Source organism: Ixodes scapularis, unplaced genomic scaffold (assembly GCF_016920785.2).
Source record: "Ixodes scapularis isolate PalLabHiFi unplaced genomic scaffold, ASM1692078v2 PGA_scaffold7__128_contigs__length_106722199, whole genome shotgun sequence".
Classification (NCBI taxonomy): Eukaryota; Metazoa; Arthropoda; class Arachnida; order Ixodida; family Ixodidae; genus Ixodes; species Ixodes scapularis.
Genome location: NW_024609882.1, coordinates 55264921 through 55288283, shown reverse-complemented (window position 1 = coordinate 55288283; position 23363 = coordinate 55264921). Strand labels below are relative to the sequence as shown.

The following is a 23363-nucleotide window of genomic DNA, read 5'->3' as shown; positions in this document are numbered from 1 at the left end:
TTTGTGCAAGGCCAACTGGCACTCGAAATGTCGGAACAGACATTTTGGAAAGTGCAAGGAATTGCTAGATTATGCTCGTTTATGATATATTATTCACAAAGAACTGAAAAGTAACGACAAAGGTAACGTCGTTACCCCAGTAGCACAGAGCTCCGGGAGAATCTGGGGTTTGCACGGCGCATTCTGGGATTGGGTCGGTCAATTTCGGCGCGCAAATTGCCGGATTCCAGCCGCAATACGCCCGCCTGAGAGCGTGACGTCGGGAATAAAAAACAACAACAAAAAAAAAAATGTCGGTCTTTCGTTGCCGTAAACTCCCGCTTTCTGCCGGAGGAGACACGTGACGTTTTCCTCCTCTGTCTCGCGCTCCCTCGCCATTTCCGGGCATGAGCTCGAAGATTCTGGCAAGCCGGAGCAACGGACATGCGCGAACGGTTCATTTCATCACTTCGCGCCAAATCCGTGCGCCCGGCGACGCCATCGCGAACTTGTGCAAAAGTGAAAAGGTGCGGAACGAGGAGGAACGGGGCGCCTAAGGATAACGGCAGCAGGTGAGTACAGCGCTTCCTTCAATTAACCTGCATTTCTTTTCGTAGTTTGTTCCGGGCGCTTGCCTTACGTCGATATGTGTCGGTTAGAATGGGAAGACTGCATGTTTTCAGCGCTTCGTCGCTTTGAGAGAACCTGGCGGCCAGGCCGCCAGGTTCACTCAAACGGAATACATTCGAGCGCTCTGGAGCCCGCGCCGGCGCAAAGTTGGTGTTGTTTGCTTCTTGTTTGTTTGGAAGTTGATGTCAGTGCCCGCCCAGTGCTATAAAATAGCTGATTGAGCCGGCGGCTGGAGCCTGAAAGCAAAGCTATGGTTGGTGTAGCATAACGAATGAAAGCATATTCCTGCCAGCACATCGGGGTCCAAAAAGCAAGATCTGTCCTCTTCACGGTGTTAGCTAATGATTTGTAGGTGTGGACTGTGTTTTTCTCGGCTACCAGATGGAAGTTGGCTCGTCGCTTTGGTTTTAAGCGACGCCGGCAGATGACTCGTCGAGCTGGAGTCATCCCGGGACACTTCTCCCATGCTCTTGGGATTTTTTTTTTTTTTTTTGCTTTTACGCAGTCGCGCCGTTCGACGGCTGACATTGTCAGCCGTGGGCACGGTGGCTGCAGGATGATGAGCCTTTCAGATACTCGTCAACCGAACGTTATCCGTTTGATCGCGCCGCACATTTAGCAACGCAGTTTCCTCACCTAAAGCGTATACCTTGCACCGTTGTCCTTGCGTGTACCCGAAACAGTGGCAATATCGAAAGGCATAAGAGCGAAGTCTCTTTCAGAGAAAGCGTCGGTTGAATTTGATAGCCTTGGCAGCTAGAGACTTCGGACTCCCAATCGGTCGCATCGACAAGAAGACTTTTCGAGCAACTGGATGTTTTTCCTGCAGCGACCGCGAGGGGCATTTCGAGCAGAAGTAGGTGTGGCTGACATGATCTAGCCCTGCCATTCCCCGCACGCACGCCGGAGTGTTTCTCGGGCAATTGTAAAGCCATATATCTACGTTCTTAATTACTCCCTAAAGATATATGTTCCTAATGAGCATGTCGGGCTGGGGCTGTGTTTTTGTATTACAGAATTTTTTTTTTATTCGTTCGTTTTTCTAGTGTTTTGCAATGCATGTGCAGTAAAATAATAATGTTCGTTGGGTTCTAAATTAACTGCAGTGACTTACTTTACTCCTGCATGGTTGTATGTCATACATTCGCTCACAAACGTTTCTGTATTCGCAGTTATCCCACTCCTGCACTCAGAGCCCAAGGTTGGTGAGTCTTCAATGCAAGTTGAAATCTCCAATAAATTAATCCTTTAAGACAGAGGTGATACACCCTTATTGTGGCCCTTGCCACGCAGCAGTTGCTTGCGAAGTGCCAACTTTTATGCCATGAAATTAATTGCTAATGGATAACCTGCCAGATCTATTCATTCTGAGTGAAGTGCACGGAGACATTTCTTTAAATTTACAGTAATGTGTCTCTTCAGAATTGATGTTACGACTGAAAAATGTTGTCAACGCTCCTCTCGACGTACTGGCATATTTTATCTCCAGGCATTTCACATCATTACAAATGGAGCTAACAAAGAAAGAACCTTGCAGTCGTGCCACTGGCCAAACACCGCAGCCAATTTAGACCACTGGTATGTGCCGTGCAAAATTTAAAAATTCGAAGTCGGCTGGAGTGCAACACTGAGCGCGACCATTTAGGCTTTCAAAATGCTTCCACCAAACCTAAATGGCTGCACTTGAAGGCTTTGCTTTCCTTCCAGGTTATAGAAGAACAGAATATATGTATTCACTCAAGGTTCACCTTTATTTCTTCCTCATGCAGGCTGACCAGCCATGAATCCAAAACCAGGCCAATGGTTGGCAATTGTGGGGTTCTTGGGAGAAGAAGCGACCAGCTCTGTGCCGCTTTCCTGGTTGACCGAAGAGCTTACGAAGTGCTACTGGCCGACAAATGTCACAAGTGGAAGACGGGAGTCTATGATCAAAAGTAATTCCCTACCTGGACCATGGCGCAAGTTCCCCATACGTGTCTTTGGATATGCATGTAAGTTTAAAACGGGAAAACACATTCGAAATGAAACTACTCTAATACCTGCTTTTTAAGACGCAAATGCTTGCTTTCAGCGTCCTATGAAGAAGCCTGCGAGAAAGTCACTCGCTCTCTGGACACGTCTACAATAGACCCTGAGTCAACAGTTGATGCAAATGAGCTTGACAGTGACCTTGAGGAACCTCGGACTTTCATAACCCTGAGAACGTAATATACCGCACTGACCATTTTGAAAATTACCCCCACTGGTGTAATTTTCTACATTCTGTTTTTATGTCGTTACCATTCCAGACCTTCGCTCACTCCAGCTGTCCAATCTGTGCCCTCTCTGCTTGCTGGAGCAAAGAGCAGTGGGGTCTGCAGGCAGTCCTTTGACGTCGTTTCGTCCGCTACCATCAACACAACAGCAAGAGCCTGTATTCAAGCACCAGTAGTTAACCAGCGTGATGAGAGTGGTAAGTAAACTGAACATTTTGTTCCTTACATGTGATATCGTGCAACATAAATTCAAAGGATATCTTTGAACCTAAGGTTGCATTAATTTGCATCACGGACTAACCTCTTCGATGCACTAATCATAGCTCCACATTGTCTTTTCGCAGCTCCCTTTAAAAAGATTCTCACCCTTATGCTCGAAATAAAAAATACCGTGAAAAGCTTGGAGGCACGTGTGCAACGGCTACAACAACAGCTGGATGGCCTCTGTCCAGAAACTACTCTAGACACTCAGCTGCCTGCTTTCCCACTGCCATCAGAAAAAAATGTGGCTGCACTGGAGCCTAAACTTGGGCGCCCTGAATTTCGAAAGGAAATGGTAAGCAAAACATGCAACATCGTCATTACACTGAAAGGTGTTTTCTCTGCCAGCTTTCATCAAAATTTCCAAGATAACATTTGCAATACATATTCCTCCGTTGTGGCAAGAATATATAATCTTTCCCACTGGGCGGATTCTCGCATACTATACATACCCATTCCTATCCTGCTGAAACACATTGACGCAAACACTACCACAATTTCTTTATTTAGCGTGGTTCTTTTGCCTATCGCTTGTTTCTCTTCATATTAATGTACGTTCATTAAAATAAGGACACCAATTTCACCTAACAGAAATAACAACGTCAATAAATGTTTCGCTTCGCATACCGGAGGGCATCATCAGTGCATACAGAAAAACGAGAAAGTTTCGGTCAACGCAGCCCTACCTATCGGGAATGTCCATGTATACTTCCAAAAGGAGGCCACGGTTCCTGTTGCACCCTGACGCATCGCCGCGGATGAATGACTCAAATAGCTTGCGTGCGCCCCACCTATCTCCCTTCGCCTCCGTTGTTGCGGCCGTAACGTTGAAATTATTTCCTGTAGACCACGAACCCCCTTTTGAGATGAATCGCGTTCGTAGCATACTTTGTCCCGGGATTTTTTTGTTATCAGTTCTCGTTCAACTTGCAGGTCTCCTACCTTGAACGTCTTGGAGGCGAGACGTTCAAAGATGCTGTAGTCATAATGACAAAACGACTCCTCTCAAATGAGGTGATGTTACTGTACACTCTCAAAGGCACGAGCACCAAAAAGTGCTTTGAATCTCTGGCTCTCTATGGATGCATGCGAGGTAAAACCTGTTTTCTCTCATATCTCGAAATAATTACAAATTTGATTGGCACGGGTAAGACTCACATCTTGATGCTGTATCGGAAAAGTTCAGATAGTTTCTCCTAGTGAAAGGCTGCATTTTCATTCAGCGCATTAAAGCGCATCAGTCGTGCGTGTTCTCATCGTCATCCATCATCATGGCAACCAAACCAGTCCTACTCCGAAGCTCATTCAATGTGCTTGACGTGAAGTTCTTCTGGTTATATTAATAATTATTTACGCGAAAAGATAAGAAGAAAAAGCAGAAAAAACGACATTGTTCTTTCACTGAGACAGCAGAGTAGTTTGTAGATAATGGAAAGGATGTGTCCACGTCCTCCGCGGTTTTTTTATTATTTCGCACAAATTCATTAATCAAGCAGTATTCACTATAGTAGCAACATACAGAAATCATCCTGTTGTTATATATATGTACAGCTGTAACGTACAGCCTAACGCGATATAAGAAAAAGAACTTCCGACAAGGCAGTTTCTTCAGCGGCATTGGGCCCACAATGGCCATATGCACTTTAATTTGAGGGAGATTGCAACAAGGGTTCATTCTCCAACACCGCCACCTGAAACTACCTTGTCGAATGGGACTGTTATGTGGCAGAGACTGTATGCTCGTAATGACTTGGTATGTCACAACTGCGGTGTACACGCTGTATCTTTGTGTTTCAGATGTGCTGCTTAAACGCTTTCCTTCCACTGACGGCACACGGATCGCACAACGTATTGGAAAATGTTTGTCAGGAGCCTCCGACAGAAAAGGCGGCCGGGAGAAACGACGAAAGGTGATGAGAGCAACAGTGGAAAACAGAGCACTTCGTGGAACTGACACACCGACAGATGTAATTTAAATAGAAAGAACTATGTTGTACCCTGGAAATTACGTAACTGGATATGTTAAAACATGTTGAACCTCAAGGAGGGACACTAAATTAGTTATTTTTGGAACGACTCTTCATGTGATAAGCTACTCACGAATAAACAAAATGTTTAGTCAATTATTTTGCGCAAATGTCTTTCTTTAGATCCTACCGTAGAGGGATGCAGGTCAGCGAAAATACCGCACGCCGGCACGTTTCGCTACAATAACCCGCTACGAAAACCAGAGGGAGAGACCGATATCGGTCTCCCTTCTTTGCTTTTCGTAACGAGCCTTTGTAGCGAAACGTGCGGACAGTGCAGCGCAGCCCGTAACCCTTCGGTGTTGCAAAACACCTCCGGCCCGGTGTCGGCTGCCCCTGAAAATGCCGAAAAAGGGCGAGGCCGTCCCAGAGCCGGCCTGCACGGTTGTGCTATTGGAAAGGCTCCGGCCCAGCTACGGCGTTTTGCGGTACAGCCGCAAAACTCTGCACACGGCCCGTAGCCGATTGATGTTGCAAAACAGTTCCGGCCCAGTTCCGGCTGCGCCTGAAAATGTCGGAAAACGCCGAGGCCGCCCCAAAGCCGGCCCGCACGTTTGTGCTACTGGCGTACTTTCATGGTTACTTCAGAAAAAGTAATAGAGCTACAGTTACAAGTTACGTTCTTAGAAAGTAACTCGTTACAGTTACAAGTTACCGAAAAAGTAACGAAGTTACAGTAACGCGTTACTATTAACGCGTTACTACCAAGGACTGGTCTGTACTGCCTGGTCGCCGTCTGCGCATTCTAGTAGATCCTATCGGTAGCGCCGCTGCCTAGTTCAGCTTATATTTTGCACCAGCCAATCTGTTTCTGTGGGTGAAAACGAGTAATAATAAAGAGTTCTAGTATTGAGTAAAAGAGCAAACTAATCCGCTGTGCGCTTGCGTCAACGCTGGGTGCAAAACGTTGCGCATGCGCGTCCTCCCCGTGCGCCACCTCAAGACCGTAGTGGGGGCTCCGCTTACTCGAAGCGTGAAACAAGTATAACGCTAATGCAAACGCACATTGCTTGCGTTCGCTCGTATACACACTGAAAAAAAATTTCTAATTACCAGCAGCACGATGCATTGACGTAACGTGGAAGCCATGTATATGTGTGAAGTGTCAAATATGGGCACTATAATCACTGAGAGGGTAGGAACGGCATGGATGACTTTAAGTTGTCCTGCCTCCAGCGCGACCTTCCTACTAACGATAAAGCCTCGGTGATTCTTCGAGCATGTACGCGCAACCGAAGCAAATTGGAATCTAAAGAGAAGCTACAGGAGATCGGCATCCGAAAGAGGAACACTGTCGTTTTATTCCTGTCGATGACTATAATAACCATTCCACACAAAAATAATGCGTCTCCTAGAATTGAATTTGTACTAAAATCGACCTTTTTCCTTCAGGTCTCCAAAGCGTAATGGGCCTCAGCGTGCCAGGTCTTGTTGCCAGCGTCCTCTTCTATGCACTCATCGTGGCCGTGGGCTTCTGGGGTGCCCGGAAGAGGCTAAGAGGGGGAGCCCGGACGAACCCAAGCGAGGACCTGATGCTCGGTGGCCGTAGCGTGAGCCTTGCTGTCGGAGTGTTCACCATCATCGGTATACCGCTAGAAGAATGTCCCACGTTGTGTATACATGGCCTGCACGTGATATCATCGAATCACGCTGGGGGTTATTCCTACCTTAGGCTCATCGATACTGACAAAGCATGGCAGATTGCCTCGAGCCGGGGCAGCCGAAGGTGAAAAAAGTAGGGCGGCAGACAAAAGGCATGTAACGAGCACACCGCTGCAGCGAGACGCCGAAACGTACTTGTCCCGCCCACCTTACACTCTCAAGAAAAAAGGGTGCAAAATGGTGTATCGTTACACCCTTTGCCCCATATAATACACCCCAAAATTTCAATTCGATGTACAGTGCCCTACAGTTGAACAGACGGCCCGAAATTTTGCGAGGGGCTTGATAGCCGTGATGGTACAACATTTTAGATAGCTAAAGTACGTATCAAATACCACATAAAGAAAACACCGAGTTTTTACAGTAGGGCCAAGAAAACCTCGATTATTTCTTTTGTAGTCAGTAAAACGTACATTAGCTTATGCCAATGCTTATAGTCAGCGCACAGCAAACGCTGTGCGCTAACTATAGCCTCCCCGCGAAATGCTCTGTGCTACCAGATCCTCGCGCTCCAAATCTGCGAGCGGGCACTCTATGGCTCCGTCATCGAACTGCCAGACTTTGCGAGTACAGAGGAGGCTATGTTCCTACTTGTTCTCGCAAAGGAAAGCAAATCTGGTGGTGCGGAACGTACGCGGGAAAAGTATGCTGCCTAGAACCCGTGTCCGACTGCCGAGTTTGCCGCGTCCTAAAAAATGCTCCCAAGAGTTCCGCCTGATGACACCATAAATGTGCCATGTTTTCACCGGTCGCTGTCCTGGCAGTCTCACACGAAGGCCGGTATATGTAGCACATACCTGTTCTGCTAAGGGTGCTCTCTAGCTTGGCATACCATTAAAACTGGGGCAGCGAGAAGTTGAGACCCAACGCTAACAGTGACACCCGTGATCACTCGTTCTTGCCGGGACTTCTAGCACCAACGGCCAAAATTGTGACAACCAACAACAACAACATACGTCGGCTACAGTGACGTCACTTGTTGCAACTTCTGGGCCACTTTTGATGTATGGATAGGATAGGCCGCTAAACACACTAATCAAAAATGCGCTGCAGTCATCGTAGCAGGACGTACACGATCAGCAGCAAGGCCACCAGAATTAGCGCTGATGTGATGTCAGTGCAAGTCATGTATTAAAATTCGAGCAAAATGTACTATGAGCGCTGCAATTTTTTGGTGACTCCCCCTTACGGTCCCTTTTTTTGGCGTCACGACGATGATTTGCCTTGCCGTGACGTCGCACCATAAGGATATCATTCAGCAGTTGCCTTCTGCAAGGGGAACCTCAGAGTATGTAGGATGATAAGGAAAGTGGGGATTAATGTATGATGTTGATTAAGTGACCCTACCGACCATGAAGGATCAAAGCATATTGATGAGTGTTGTGTAAAAACGAGTTTTAGAGCGGAGCTCTTCGGCGCCCGTTTGCGGCTTGAGTGGCGTCGCCGTCGCCGTCGGTGTAACCGTGCGTTGCATCATGGGGAACATTCTATAATGCAACGCGCAGGACTCACTCTTGACCCGCGCCTTGTATTATGAGACATTTCCCATAGTAACGTCACGAGGGTCACGAGTGACGTCACGAGGTTACCCCGCGTTGCATTATGGAAAAGGTTCCATGATACAACGCGAGGGTCACTCATGACCCGCGTGTTGCAGTGTGGTGGATACAGCGGTTCTGCTGCTGCAGGTCGCTCTCCAGCTTGCCAGTCCACGGAAGCTTCGACACCCACGAGTTGGGACGCCGCGACGACAGCTACACTCACCTTCACTCGTATTTTTTTTCTCCAAATCTTTCACGCCTAACCGGCAGGGTTGCAACACCCGACAGCATGGTACTTCCACGTTTGTGACGCCATTTGTTCACACAACGGGGACCGCTTTTGATGCATGGGCGTAATGGCGGCCCAACGCACCAGTGGGGGCGCGTTCGGTGCGCCGTTGTATCCGACGCGCAAGTTCGTCTGCTCCTTCAGCAGGGATTGCGGTGACATCAGAAAAACGCCCAGCTCTGAATGACTCCGACTTGAGGGATAGTTGGTAGACCTCAAGGTAGCTAGCATCGAGGTCTACCCACAATCCCTGTGTCAGAGACATTCAGAGCTAGACGTTCTGACATCAGTGCAACCCCTGCGCAAGAAGCCGACAAACTTGAGCTCCGCAAATTTAAAGCCTGTGCACTGGAATTTCAACATCATCATGGTGAGATTGGGCGAAGACAGAGATTAGAGACGAGTGCTGCGTCGACGTTCGGTTGGGCCTCGTATCCAATCGACGCATCGAAAGATGCTCGGCATCGGGCTTGGGTCCAATTGCTGAGTTGGCGCCATCTGACTGGAATGACGTTCCATAGACCTGTTTAGAACGAACCCACGTACAACAAATTATTGTCGATATCGAATTCATGGAAAGTTTAAATAAAAATGCATGTAAAAAGTACATTTTATAACGAAAAACATATTGGCTATAAAGAACTTTTTCCCCCCGGGAAGGCTTCCAAAAAACGCGCAAACGGACGACTTCTAGCCCTGTCCCTCCCCCCAACTCCCCTCAAAAAAAAAAAAAAAAAAGTTGGAAAAAGAAAACAAATTTCAAAAGCTCAAGCCGCGAACAAAATTGAGTGAAGAGAAGCAGGTCAGAAGGGGAGAAAGCTAAAAAAAAAAAAAAAACACTCAGCACGCACGCACAGAAAAAAGGTCCTCTCAAAGCGGTAGCCCACAAAGAGAAGCGATTAAAGAAAGAAGATAAGCTAGAAAAACAAACCCTGCTCGAAAGCAAAAAAAAAAAAAAAAAAATCCTGAAAAGATTTTTGCGCGGGGTTACAAGGCAGAAGCGAAGAGATGAGAAGAAAAGAGAAGCTCTCACCTTACAACGAAAGAATCGTGGAAGTCCTTTGTAAATGGTTTCTGCTATATCGAACTATTTGCTCAATCGAACTGATCGGGGCGTTTCCTGCTATTCGTTATAAACGGGTTTGACTGTAGGAGGACATTCGTAGGCTTCGATTATCGCGGGTGGTTTCGAATAGGCTGAGGAGCACGAAATAGCGCTCCAGAGAAACTCCTTACTTGATGCGAGCTTGGCAATATTTGGGGACTAGCATAAGCCTAATCCGGTTTTGCTCTAAGGCGTTAGTTTGTGCCAGATTACTCTTCTTTCGCGTTCATGGCTTCTTTTTTTTTTTAAAGAGGGGGGGGGGGGGGCAGGGGCCGCTTGCCAAATAATTGTTCAGTTGCCAGATGTGAGCAAAAGATGCCATCAGGAATGGAAGAACCAGCAGTGAAGCCCAAATTTGGCACTTGTCTGCCAATTTAGGCGTAAAATGGCCCAATAAACCTCCAAAAAAAATTCGGCTCTCGTTTGCAGACTTAATGCTCATTCACACTGGCACATTTTCTTACGTTAAGTTAAGTTACGTGTAAGTCACCGAAACGCTCGTGTCGAGGATGTCGCGTGTCGTGCTTTCTCCTTGAACTAATAGCCTCGCTTAAAGGGAAGATGGGGCATTTCTACATTTGACAAAAAAGAACGCTTGAATTGCGTTCATTTGGCCTTTAGAATAGCAGATATCATAATTATATTGCAATGCGACGCGCCGGAAAGCCATACGAGCAATTTCAAAATAGGCCTGAAGCCCCGCCTCCCTAGCCTTGGGCAGCCAAAACATCCGTCGATGACGTCACGTACCGCGACTGTCTTTCGCGTTTTGTTTTGCGTTTAACAATACTTGCGCAGCAAATGGTTTGGTTATTCGGGTTCACGGGGTAGAAATACAGTAAAATTCACTTCTAACCCTTTTTTTTTTTTCAAGAAGCTCCGTAGCTTCTTTTTAATATGAAGCACACAGGTACCGGTGACTTCAACGTAATATTTCGTAAAGTAACTTAACGTAAGAAAATGGGGCAGTGTGAATGAGCCTTTAGGCTCAAGGATGCTAGATGACAGCCAGACTACTCGCAGTGGAGCCTAACTTTGGAAATTGTTTGGCAAACTAGGGCCAAGATGCCCATACTCTGGCAAAGAAGGTCAAGTTCGCTCTACCTTGGCTTCCTCGGGCTGTCTAAAACCTTAAATTCCCTGACAAAAAGCAAATTTTGGCACAAAAATTCTGTTGTACTTTGGCGGATTTTCTATTTGACTGTCTTTGCGTAGCCACCTGGGTCGACGGAGGTCTCCTCAGCGGCATCGTGGAAGAGACCGCCGTGCGGGGTGTTCTCTGGTGCCAGACTCCTGTGGGCTACTCTGTCAGCCTCTTTGTTGGTAGGTTCATCACGCCTCTCCAGCAGTTTTGTAATGGCGCGCAGCATGGTGCATAATGTAGTACATATTTTAATGGAAGCGAATTTAAGATTTCTGTTGCGTTGCAGTACTGTTCGGTCTTCAGCTAAATTTAGCGAGTTAGCGTCCTGCTAAATTAACAGGGGACGCCGTGTGGGTGTTTTGGCACGTGGATTTGTGTACCCATACCCCTAATTCATTCTGCATACGAAGGTAGACGGAAAGTGCACTTCATTGTTTTAATAACGACTGAACGCGCTACAGACTTAATCTCTCACTATACTCATACGCAAGCTAGGAATGCAGCACTTCTACTCTCAACCTCCCAGTGTTTAAATGTATGAAGCGGTATTGTGCAATCCACTGTCTTGTTAATTAATCTTTCCATAATGGTTACATTCATCTTTTAATTTTGTATACGGACTCCATCTAAGAGCCCAATCGGCTGACAATATCAATAAATGAATGAATGAATGAACTCTCGCGCTCCTTCTGCCAACATATTTCTCCTCCACAATCCCACATGTCCCAGAACTCGTGTTGGCTAACGCCTTTCCTGTTTGGCCCGCGGTGTGAATCAATGTCGCAGCCTGTACATTCAAGTGGTGTTTATTTGGCACGTTCTTAATTGTATTGGACTATAGTAGATCTCTTCAAATTATCAAAGGCATCAAATGGCTCGGTTTCGATCTCGAGATATTTAGAGCTGCTTGGTATAAAAGTGCGTATAATGCCTAATGTCCGATGTAAATTAACTTTATTTGTCACTTAATTAGTCGGGCGCCATACACAATTCTCTTCGGCGTGAACAGTCACCTTGAGTGACTTAGAGGTGTTTAATGGGGCACTTTAAACATTTCTAAAACTACGCATTTAAAACTAGCTGTACTAACATATTTATTGTATTTTAAAGAAATCTAAGGCAGGCTATTAAAGTAATAGGTTAGTCGTTTACTAAAATTAATACCAAGAAAATATACCTCTGCAGGTTTCTGTTTGTTTTATAAAATTAATACTAAAACCCCTTGAAGCAATATTGGCGGTGGCCATTTCTTGTGTACGGGGGCGTGATTGGATACGAATCCTCACCGGCTGTTGACGCAGCACCAGTATTCCTACAAGCTGGGCCGAGCTGGTCCCAAACACTGACGCTACCCAAGTGTTCAATGCATGCTCGGAGTACGTACCCAAACAAAGACGGACTCGATTAATTGGCGCAACTAGATGGAGCGCACTTTTGAAAATGGTCTATTTTGTGGAAGGGTGCCACAAAAGCGCACGACACGAGAGTGCACGACAGCCGAGCGCCGCGACACCAATGCGCACGACGGGAGAGAGCCGCGACCCTGGAGCGCGTGCCATTAGAGCACGCGTCACGAAAGCGTACGGGCGCGCCTTGATCGGTATTAGAGTCTTCAAACGCATATTTTCTCGGATAGCGCAGTTTTTGCACGTAAGTTAGTTGCCCAAAAATATTGTAAATTGTATGCAACATACAGGACGTGTTTTTTTTTTTTTTGTTTTTTTTTTATCAAAACAATATTTGTTTAAAAAAAGGCTTTGTGCTTTGTGGATATTGTCTTCGATATATGCTGTTCAAGGTTGGTGGACATTGGAGGTACTGATATATGGTAAAATATGTTGGGCAACAAACTAAAAGTTTATTGCTCAATATATTTTACCTATATTGGTAAAATATGTACGTGTCGATTGAGGACAAACAATCGCGTCGAGTCCTGGCCCAATGTTTTCAAAGTCCTTGGGGCTGCATCATCCGGGAACGTACAAGCTAGTGGCCACATTTCAAAGAGAGCAGAGCTTGACAGAGCAGAAGCTGGCGGATGTACTTCGTAAAGAGCCACAAAGGTGCAGCAAGGCCACCTACGTTCGCGTAGCGAAGAATCTGAGCAAGCTAGTTGAAGAGTACGACCAAAGGTGCGTGCTGGACTACCTCTGAGGTTTCGCGCAATCATTCAGTCTTTTATTTTTTATTTCTTAAATATTATGGAACGGCACTTGATAAACAAATATTTCCGACACTCTGTATCTCGCTTCTTCATTTCGAGTTTGAGAAAATTGAATTTTCTAGACTTGCCACAGGTCTGAGTACTCAACCAATAAAAGGGCGTAAAGCGTTCGATCCGGGAAAACATGTATATTTGAAGACTCAAACACCAATCATTCCCAAGGCGCGGACATGCGCTCTCGTGTCGTTGCGCTCTCGTGTCGTTGCGCTCTCGTGTCGTTGCGCTCACGTGTCGTACAGACCTATTTTGTGACACCTGCTCAATGCGCAATTATAAAGTGAACGAGTATTGCGCATTTTTCCTAAAAATTCAACATATAAAATGTTTTCTGGTACACATTTGATAAATTTAGAAGGTTTTACTGATTTTCATTGTCCTATAGTTAAACAAATAAGAAGAAATAAGAAATTTTCTAGGACAAATAGTTTATTTTACAAAAGATGCCTCGGAGATAAATGTTTAAAGAAAAAATTATCTTCCATTTTTTTTTTATATTAGCACTGAGAATGCGATAGAAAGCAATCACCCAGTCCTAACTTTTGTACAAGAAAAAACAATTAGTCTTTGTGCTAAATTTTGTGAAGGCTCCCTCAATATAATATTATTTTTCCCCCGTCCCCAAAGAGTATCCCGCGTGTCGTTGAATTTTTGACAGACTGTTAATATTGTGAACTGACACTGGATTTCTAAAGGAAAATATATGTCGAAAAAAAAAAAAAGAAGAGTTTTCCGCATGCGGTTAAAGATGCGGCTTGCGGGTTAATATTTTCCCAACTTCTTGTTGACTATTCGTTCTAAACGCTCTTTCTGGCAGGACTTAAACACAGTCACAGCGCTGCGCCTGAGTCCCTTCTTGTACTTGTATTTATGCTGTTGTTTTTTTTCGCGCTTTTTTAACTATATGTTTAGTATGCACCACCGACCAACCCACCTCCAAACATTAATGAAATATGTGGTTCGGTCGGTGGCTGTAAAGTGTAATACTCGCGTCTGCTGCTGGCGGTATCAGTTAGCTGCGGGAGTACTAAGGGATAATTTATTTCAGGCTTTGGGGTTAGGGCACACCGACTCAGGGAGCTTGTATTCCCGATAGCGTCACATCGGTTTGGAACTATGCACAGTGGAACTGAAGAAGTATGAGACCAGAGCGCGTGGGGAATGCAGAACGCCGAGTTCTGGTTGGAATGATTGTTCCGTAGACCAGAAGCTAGCTGCCCCTGTCTCCAGTGCACTCGTCGAGCGGGTTTTAATTGGAAATCCAAAGGCCGACGCCGACGTTCCGCGTTCTAACGCGTTCGACGAATGCATTAAAAACAAAGGTTGCGTCTTGTCTCTCCTCCACTTTTCGAGCGCGTTCGAATGCGAAAGCAAAAACGCTGGTCGCCGGCGTTCCGCGTTCGAGCGTGTTCGACAAGTGCAGTCGAGACAATGGCAGCTATTAAATTTCGGTCTACCCACTAATATTTCGACCTAGAGCTCGGCGTTCTGACGTTTACGCGCGCTGTCGACTCCTCCTCTCCCCCATTTTATCGGCTCATAGCTACCTAAGCGAGAAAGAAAAATGGCACGAGCGGGTTCCAGTTGTTCCACCTTTAGCACAAGCTTGCCACCTTCGACAATACTTTGCCGGCCCATGAAGTTCGAGCATGGACACGCAGCAAAAGCGCAACGGAATGCAACGAGCGCCTGGTGGAGGCAGGACACCCGAAAGAAATATCCTGCGCTTCTTCCCACTAGCCCTTTCTATAGTTGGTTGCAAGCTAAGAAAAAAACGGAAATGCCTCTCAGAGGAAAATGTAATCCTGCGCCGAGAAACGCCAGCCAATCGTTTTCATGACGTCACGATTCCGTGGACCAATCGCAATCCTTTTGAAAAAAAAAAAAAAAAAAAAAAAAAAAAGTTCAACATGGTTGTTGGCCTTAGCAACGCGACGCTAGTTTCTCGTGACAATTATTCTGCTTTTTTGCACCGTGTTTTACGTGCCCGAGGTTACGCCACGAAATCTTAATGGTATCGGCTTGCGTTTGCAGCAGTTTTTGCGCAAAAACGTGAGAATCCAGCGACGCTATCGCCAACAAAAATTTCGAAGCGTGCGCGAGGCTTAGCACTGCTGAGAGGTATGTTAGACGGTATGTTAGACAGTATCTTGGACAGAAAATGAATTGGGAAGACGGTACATTGGACATGGCTTTCTTTCTTTACTAAACAGCTATTTCGTTGACAAAAACGTATTCTAACTTATTTAAATGTCCTGAATGAATTAAATAAATATTGTAGTAGTTTAAGACACGTTTCCTGGAGGAAGAAAAAGCAACGTTGCTAGCGAACTACTTTCTCGACGGCGGAGGCACTTCACATGGGCGCAATGCGCTTGTGGGTGGAGCTAAAAGATTGTTCTTAGGTTGCATCCGACTATAGTATGCGTCGTTTTTTCCGCCGCTTGGTGGCGGGTATATGTGAACGGGTCATTTCTTGCTTCCATGGTTTATAAACTGCACTTGTTTCTTTTCTGATCTAAAATACTGAAAAAAACTACTTTCATACATAATTGAAACCGTTCGTGACACTTATATTTTGTATCTAGACTAAAAAAAAAACAGCTTTTAGCGGCTCTGACCAGTAGTAAGTCCAGGACCTAAGAAGTCACAAATCGCGCGCTTTCGGCAACGCGGGTCGCCCTCGTAGGTGCAGGAGGTCTCCGCGTCGTCCGGTTAAAATATGACGCACTGATATTTACTTACTGTCTCCGCGCCCGCTCACTTGCCCGGACCCCAAGAGACGTGGAAACCGCAAAAAAAAAAAAAAAAAAAAAGAAGTTAGACGTTTAAATATGATTGCAGGGCCGCTTTAAGCTTAAACGTACTATAGGAGGTGCTGACCCTTGCCATCTCTGCTCTTGTCTCTGTCCCTTCTCTAAGGCCCTGGTTGTTCGAGCACAGCAACGCACGCGTGTCTAGCTTGAGCGCATCACGGAAAATAACGTGAAAAGATAGCATGACGAAGACAAATAATTATTATTTAAAACGTGCCGCGAAACAGACTGGACGGAAGAAAGGCGACAAACAACCAGTGAACTTACAACTGAAGTTTTAATCATCAAGGCGCAGCCTATATACACGATCAAACAAAGGAAACACACAAAGGAAATAACACCTCACACTCTTAGAAAAATTAAGGGTATCGACAGTTTTCCATAAGTGGAGGAACGGTCTTGTAACCTATGTTCCTTTAAAAAGGGAGGAACTCTCGTCTCTGAAGCAGGGGAGCAAATAGTTCCTACGTCGCCTGCATCTCATTATAGCGGCCCTGGATCGAGCAAATCGATCTTGAGGCTTAACGGGACGAGAGGAGCAGCAAAAAAAAGCGTAACACGAGCTTTCCGCGAGCTGTGTTAATTTTCGAAGCCAGATTTCCCCGAAGGTACAGAAACTTCCGTTTCGAAAGCAGTTACTCAGTCTTCTTGTCGTCAGCACTGCGATGTTAAACAGAAAACAGTAACCCAGTTACTTCGCGCCCTTTACGTCTTACCTTTGGTGTTCCTCAACTCACAATACGTTCGCCAACCGCACATCACGAAGGAATGGAAAACCAATCCGCGAAACCAGAAGCCGTTCTCAAAAGAACGAACTTGAAGCCGCTCTTGAGCGCGTAGCGCGAAAGGTTAAATCGATGGCAGAGTCAAGCAGAGTAACTGCAACTAGCTAGGCTAGGTGGCGCTAGGTACCGCCCAATTCATGCTCTACACAAAATATTTTTATTTCCTCAGGTCACCATTACGCATCGGGATCTTCGGGAACCTCGATCTGCGACCTCTGCTATAACACATGTAGACACATTCCGCATACTGCAAGCATCAGGTGAACATACATTTATTATAATGGCCGTTTTGAACGTACGGAATATCTCGGTGACTCCCTAATGAACAAAAAATATTCCCAGCATGCTCATTTTTTTCCAGCAATGTCTTATCTCTGAGAGTATATCGAATGGCTCAGGGGAAGGATCTCTTATTAAAAAGTAAACGCTCAATTATTTGAAAGCCGATAAATCAAGCCACTCCAATGCGGTTCGAAGCCATGAGTTTGGTTCCCCGTAAAAGACGTCGTTCGTAGCCTGTATTTTTTTTTTTTTAGCGTTTGTTTTTCTATTTGGCTGCAATTGCCGTCTTGAATTAATCTCTGTAGAGCGGACATTCACTCAGCGGGAAGTGATGCTTCACGGGCAGAGAAAGCGTTTTTCGATCAACCTGGATGCAGTCAAAGCCGCGACTTGCGGCAGGTGTTAAGTGTATGTAGCGACGCCGTGGCGAGCTCGAAAACGTCTAGCGCTCATCCCAGCGCGCCACTTAAAGGGCAGTTTTTGGAGGAACCGTAGTATATTTAAACAGGACAATAAAGGGTACCTTTTTTTTCGATTTTACGTATTATTTCTTTTTAATGCTAAAATTCCACACTGTAAATATACGTACTCTCCGTCACGATTTTGTACTGTTGTCCTTGCCCCATAGCGCAATCGCTCTCGGGGACGAGACAGTTCCGAGTTACATTGGCCACTGTACGATAGGAGCTCACTGTTCAGACCAGCGTTCCAACATGACTATCCGCAAGTCGATCGATTGCACGTGCCTAATCCCTCAAGTGATCTTAAACTTTTCAATGTAAAGCGGAATGTCAGCCTGCGACACCCCGCCCCCTTCGATCACGGCCCGACCAGCGGCATTAATGCCCGACAGTTTACGTCATCTCATCCAGTTGTTACACCACTGATACGCGAACATACGGTCGCATCGGCGATAATTCCAGTCTTCTGTTCACAACTCACAACACTGCCATCACGATGTTGCTGCTATATTGCTGACACGCAGAAATACAGAACCACGTTGAACGCCAGTTGGCACTCGGCATCGGAAAACAGATCCGAACTCAGTGCAGAAGGCACCCAGGCAGCCGGCAGCAAAAACCTGCATGTCGTGGACGCAGTTCCTGCGATTTTCATAACGTCGAAAACGTCAACGCAGTTCCGCGTGGTTCCGCTACTGTAGGTCGGCGTGGGTCCCGCAATCCAAGAAGGCCCATCTTACCCAGTATCCATTTCTAGCGGCTTCGTTTGCTCGTTTGATAAAATTAGTGATAAAAACGTCAATGGAACCGAAATGTTCTGCACGTTTGGACTAGACGACGAAATTACATGCGGCCTTCCTTGCCGTTGAAGCTCTATCAACTCAACAACATAATTAACAACGTGCGCGACGTGCTCGGAAAACGAACCCGAAAGAAGGTGAGTCGAGAGCGGGCAAGCTTTCCCCTGTCTGCCTGAAGAAGGAAAAAAACGTTTCGTTCCTCCCTGTTTCTCGTATCCGCTTGGGGGCGCGTTAGCAGAAGGGAGGAGGACGGGACGTTGCTACCTTTTTCCTCCATTTTTCTTAGAGTGCACTGAAACCCGCACAATCATCGGCCATGCTGTCGTCCTGGAAAAAAAAAATCAAATTCTTTAGCCGACAAAGGAACTCACGGAGCGCCACTTCTGTGTTGAGGTCAGGTCAGTCTATCCCGTGTGTTTCGCTGTATGTTTTGAATTATCATGCCTTAAAAACGTGCCCAAGCTTCACTTCTGAACAAAGAATAACACGACCAAGATATTGGTTTTGTCAAATTTTTTTTTTTCGCCCGCGGTAGTTTTTACGGCATTTTCCGCAATGTATTTATAGTGGCTAGCAAAAGCTGTCGATCTCTTTCAGTTGGAGCGCTCTTCTCGGGCCCTATGTGGCGTGCCGGCCACGTGACCCTCTTGGACCCCCTGGAGCAGGCCATCGGGAGCCGCATGACGGCGGTGCTATTCATTCCGGCCCTGGCCGGAGAACTCTTCTGGTGCGGCGCCATCTTGAACGCGTTAGGTGGGCTTTGTCTCTCTACGGTGCACATCAGGCGGGTGAACTCAATAGCTTCTAGATGGCATGGTGATAGATTTTCCAAGTCACATACCGAAGGCCAGTGCCAGTGCGAGGCACAGGCATCGGTTCGCGTCAGCGCCTGGCCGCAACTGATGTTCCGCCAACACGATCCCCTATCCTGATTTTTACCCAGCACTCGTGTGCAATCTGGGCCCCGCTCTAAGATTCAGAACCACGGCTTTATTGAGGAGGTATTGGTGAACTACCAGGATTCTGCCAGGAGTGTGACTCATTCCGCGTCGGTGAGACTGGTCGAAAATGGAACAGCCCCTCCTCAAAGTAAACAAGAGGGACGTACAAAGGGACACATATTCCACGAGGTCAAAAACTGAACTAGTTGATCACTGCTGGAAAACGGGTCAAAGCTTTGCTTTTCAGAGCACAGTGACCTTGGCGTGAGAACAAAGGTGGGGCCCCCGAAAGTGTTTATATTTCAGGTGCATTCGTAATGACGCATCCTCCAGCCATGCCAACCGAGGCCCCATTCATGGATGTCCTTGAATAGCTTTCGGGTCTCTGTACTATGTTCATTCGTGTCCCTGAGCACGCAGCGATGATGTCTGGTGCGTGGGAGACGAAACGTCCGATTAAATTGTTGACGTTGGGAAGTCAAGTCGGTGTAGTGTTCTTTATAATTAAAAATAACAATGCAAGCTCGTACTCATCCCATTCATAAACCAACGTAATCACACTTGACCCTGTGACGCTGTGCTGATTTCCGGCGGTAATAAAAGAATAAATACGTTATAGTGAGCGTTTGACCAATCGCAAATCGCGACCCCAGTGAGGCTTTTCGTCGTAAATGCGGTTAATAGTCACTGAGAGTCTAAGAAATGCAGAGCCTGGCGACTCCCTATCGCATGAATACTGTCAAGTCAAGTCGCGCCATCAGACGATAAGAACGCCGAAAAACGACCCGAAAATCGTGAACATACTGGGCTACGCCCTGCGTGCTATCAGAGATAAAAAATAAAAGTCGTTTACAATTCCCTGTAATGCCGAATTAGAGCGCAGCTCTTGAGCAGGAGGGGAGGGTATGTGCGTGTACTTTCACGAGGGTGACTCCACTCGTGACCCTCGTGACGTAACACGTCGCCCTCGTGACGTCACATGTCACCCTCGTGACATCACATGTAACCCTTGTGACGTCACTGGTGACCCTCGTGACGTCTCTAGTGGCTCTCGTGACGTCACACATGACCCTTGTGATATCACATGTGGCCCTTGTGACGTCACTGGTGACTATCGTAATGTCATTTATTGCCTCGAGATGTCACTGGTGACCTTCGTAATGTCACACGTCACCATCATGACGTCACTGGTGACCCTCGTGACGTCACTTGTGACGTTGATCGTAGTCCTTGTGACCCTCGTGACGTCACTGGTGACCTTCGTGACGCCACTGGTGACCCTCGTGACGTCACTCGTGACCCTCGTGACGTCACTGGTGACCTTCGTGATGTCACTGATGACCCTCGTGACATTGTTCGTGGGCGCGGTTACGCCGACGCCGCTCAACCCGCAAACAGGCGCCTAAGAGCCACGCTCTAAATAGACGGCAGGCTTCTGTTCCAGGATGCAAGCTTCGTCCTATATTTTTTCCGTCTATCCCCCCGGAATAACCGCTCATTCACACAGGAAACGGATCCGCGTTCCAGAGGCGGTTGCGAACGCGGTTGTATGAAGATCCAGTTCAATCGCACGCGCAGTTGATGTCATCGGGTGCACGTACAATTGTACTTTATCTTTATAGAACCGCGTTCGCAACCGCTTTGTGAACGCGGATCCGCCTCCAGTGTGAATGAGCGGTAAGAGCGCTCCGTCGCGCTTTTTAACGTGCCAACCGAAATCAATTGCAGGCGCCACGGTGAGCGTAATCACGGGCCTTGGCTACGTGACCTGCGTGAGCGTAGCGGCATCGGTGGTGGCGCTGTACACCTGCGTAGGAGGCCTCTACTCGATCACGTACACCGACGTCCTCCAACTGCTCATCATGTCTTTTGGACTGGTAAGAACGACTCTTGAAAGTCACATATTAGAAGCAGCGGCGTTGTTAAAGACGTTATCGTTTCTGAGCGCAGCTCTTGGGCGCCCGGTTCCGGTTTGAGCGGCGTCGCCGTCGGCGTCGGCGTGGGCGTAACCGCTAGGTGCGTTATGGGACGTTGCCGAAACGTCACCGTGACCTACACCGAAACATCACGTGACGTCTCGGCACCACGCCGAAACGTCGCGTGAGGACGCGCGTTATGCGCATGAAGGGAGGAGAAGGGAAGGAAGAGAGGGTATGGAGGAGGGAGGAGGGACACACCCTCCCCTCAGTACTTTCCCCTTCTCCTCAAGAGCTGCGCTCTAAATCGTCGTTACAAAAATTAAAAACATATTTCATACATTTTTTTTTGTGTGTAACGCGTTATATTTATTTTGTTTAGATTAATTCCGACCTTAGCAGATGCTACGATTTGATCTGGCGAATCAAAAAGTGCCAAATCTGCATTGTCACAATGCGTGTTGTCTTTGTGGGTTTGCCGGGACCGACTAAACAAAACACGAACAAAAAAAAAGAAAAAGAGCGGGATCGCATTGCATTCAGTATGCGTGATCGGTTGAGTCGATGAATCACAAGGCACAAAACCGATAAGCGCCATGATGATGCACTTTTGACGCTTCACGATCGGCTCAATACAATCGTCGCGTCAACTGCGGTTGGACTTGAATTGAAATGGTCTATAACGCACTCCCTAAGATTTGACACGATTAACGAGTAAAATAAATTCGGTGCCATTTTACGCTGTTTTCCACCAAATTACATCACTCGTTTCTCCTTAGATCTAAACAACATTAGTCACGTTGTTGGTCACTTTGAGAGGTCGAACGCGCCATCGGGACATCGCTGTATACCTTAAATTTGAAAAACTAAGGGTAACGATAATATGAAATCGATCTTTAAACGCTTAATTGCCGTCGAAGCTCGTAACCGCGGCTTGTGGCTGCGAATTATTAAAATCCAAAGTAAAAAAAAAGTAACGTTCGTTAGATTTTGCAATTTACTGTAGCATTAGGTTCGCTTTTGGTAGAACCGTATCGAATCTTATTAACGTATTAAACGTTACCAACTAGCGAGTGATTCTATTTAGTTATTTATTTTCCGTAACGGACAAAATAGTCGTAAGAAAATTCGAGTCTGCGGATAGCGGCAAGCGTCATCGCGAATATTGGGCTTTTCCGAGAAATGCTCGAGGCATGCGCAAACTCACCGAGGGCAACTTGGAGGTAGCGCTAGCAAACATCTTAGTTATTTGTATGAAAAACACCACAGTGTTTTGGTGCTATTAACGTAGCTTTAGAATAGGCTTTGTACCCTACGAGCGGCATGATACGTTTCTAGATGTAACCCAGGGACAAACAATAAAGGCCTACGGCTTTTTCCACGTCTCATACGCAGAGATTTCTCGAATTCGAAAAACTATGGGAAGGGAGGGATTTTCAGGTCACGTGATCAGCTGAGGTACAAGGAAAGCAGAGTAAACTCATTGAGCCCGCGAGACAGGGCGTACGCAAAACTCTTCTCGGAAAGGTACCTACTGCGACGACGATGATAGATCCTCTATTTGTTTCGAACTTGTTTGTCCCGATGGAGCGGGACTGGCGATTGCCACCAGTGAGCAGATCTTTATCCCTCCCCTCCATAGCGTTTTCGTGTGGAAAGGTCCATTCGCCGCCTAGAATGCGTCTCCCACTTGTGTGTTTCAAGCGCTCCCGATGCATCGAACGTGGCCTCCGAGTAGCAATAAATGACGTCACAAATGTGTATTGCTGTCAGATGTCGCGATCCTGGTGGTAGGAAACAGAAGTTCCAGAAAAAAAACACGCGATATCACGGATGTCGTTGTCGTCGCAGTGCCCCAACCCTTGGCTGATGATGCTTCGGTGGAGAGTCAAGCTAAAGAGCAACATTCACCAAAGCAGGTGTCTGTCACATCTACCACCGCTGCTTTGGCACCGCCAAGATTGCGGTCGCGGACAGTATGACACTTCTGTGACTCCATCAGACGAAAATCGAGGGACTACTTTTTGGACGCGGCCATCACACTAGACAGAGACGGTTTCTAGGCTTCGTGCCTAGAAACCGATCTTATTTTTAAAATTTTATAACTTATGAAATACAATATTTAAGGTGCGATTGTTTAAAATTACTTAGAATACATTAAACCGTCGTTTCGGAGAGTGAAGAGTCATTATTTATATCAATCTCTCAAGTGCTTGGATAAGTAAAAATGTGTGAATAGGTTATGTGG

At 46.5% G+C, this 23363-nt stretch overlaps 1 protein-coding gene across 1 annotated transcript in view; it reads left to right on the top strand.

The window, feature by feature from the left end:
- Window positions 1-465: 465 nt before the first annotated feature.
- Window positions 466-23363, top strand: part of LOC120848987 (high-affinity choline transporter 1-like) — a 31118-nt gene continuing 8220 nt past the window's right edge. The window contains exons 1-5 of the mRNA XM_040221057.1: window positions 466-551; window positions 6545-6736; window positions 10965-11072; window positions 18856-19011; window positions 20928-21076. Coding sequence (XP_040076991.1) covers window positions 6559-6736; window positions 10965-11072; window positions 18856-19011; window positions 20928-21076 — 591 coding nt within the window. The 5' untranslated portion in view covers window positions 466-551; window positions 6545-6558. The remainder of the gene's footprint in view (window positions 552-6544; window positions 6737-10964; window positions 11073-18855; window positions 19012-20927; window positions 21077-23363) is intronic.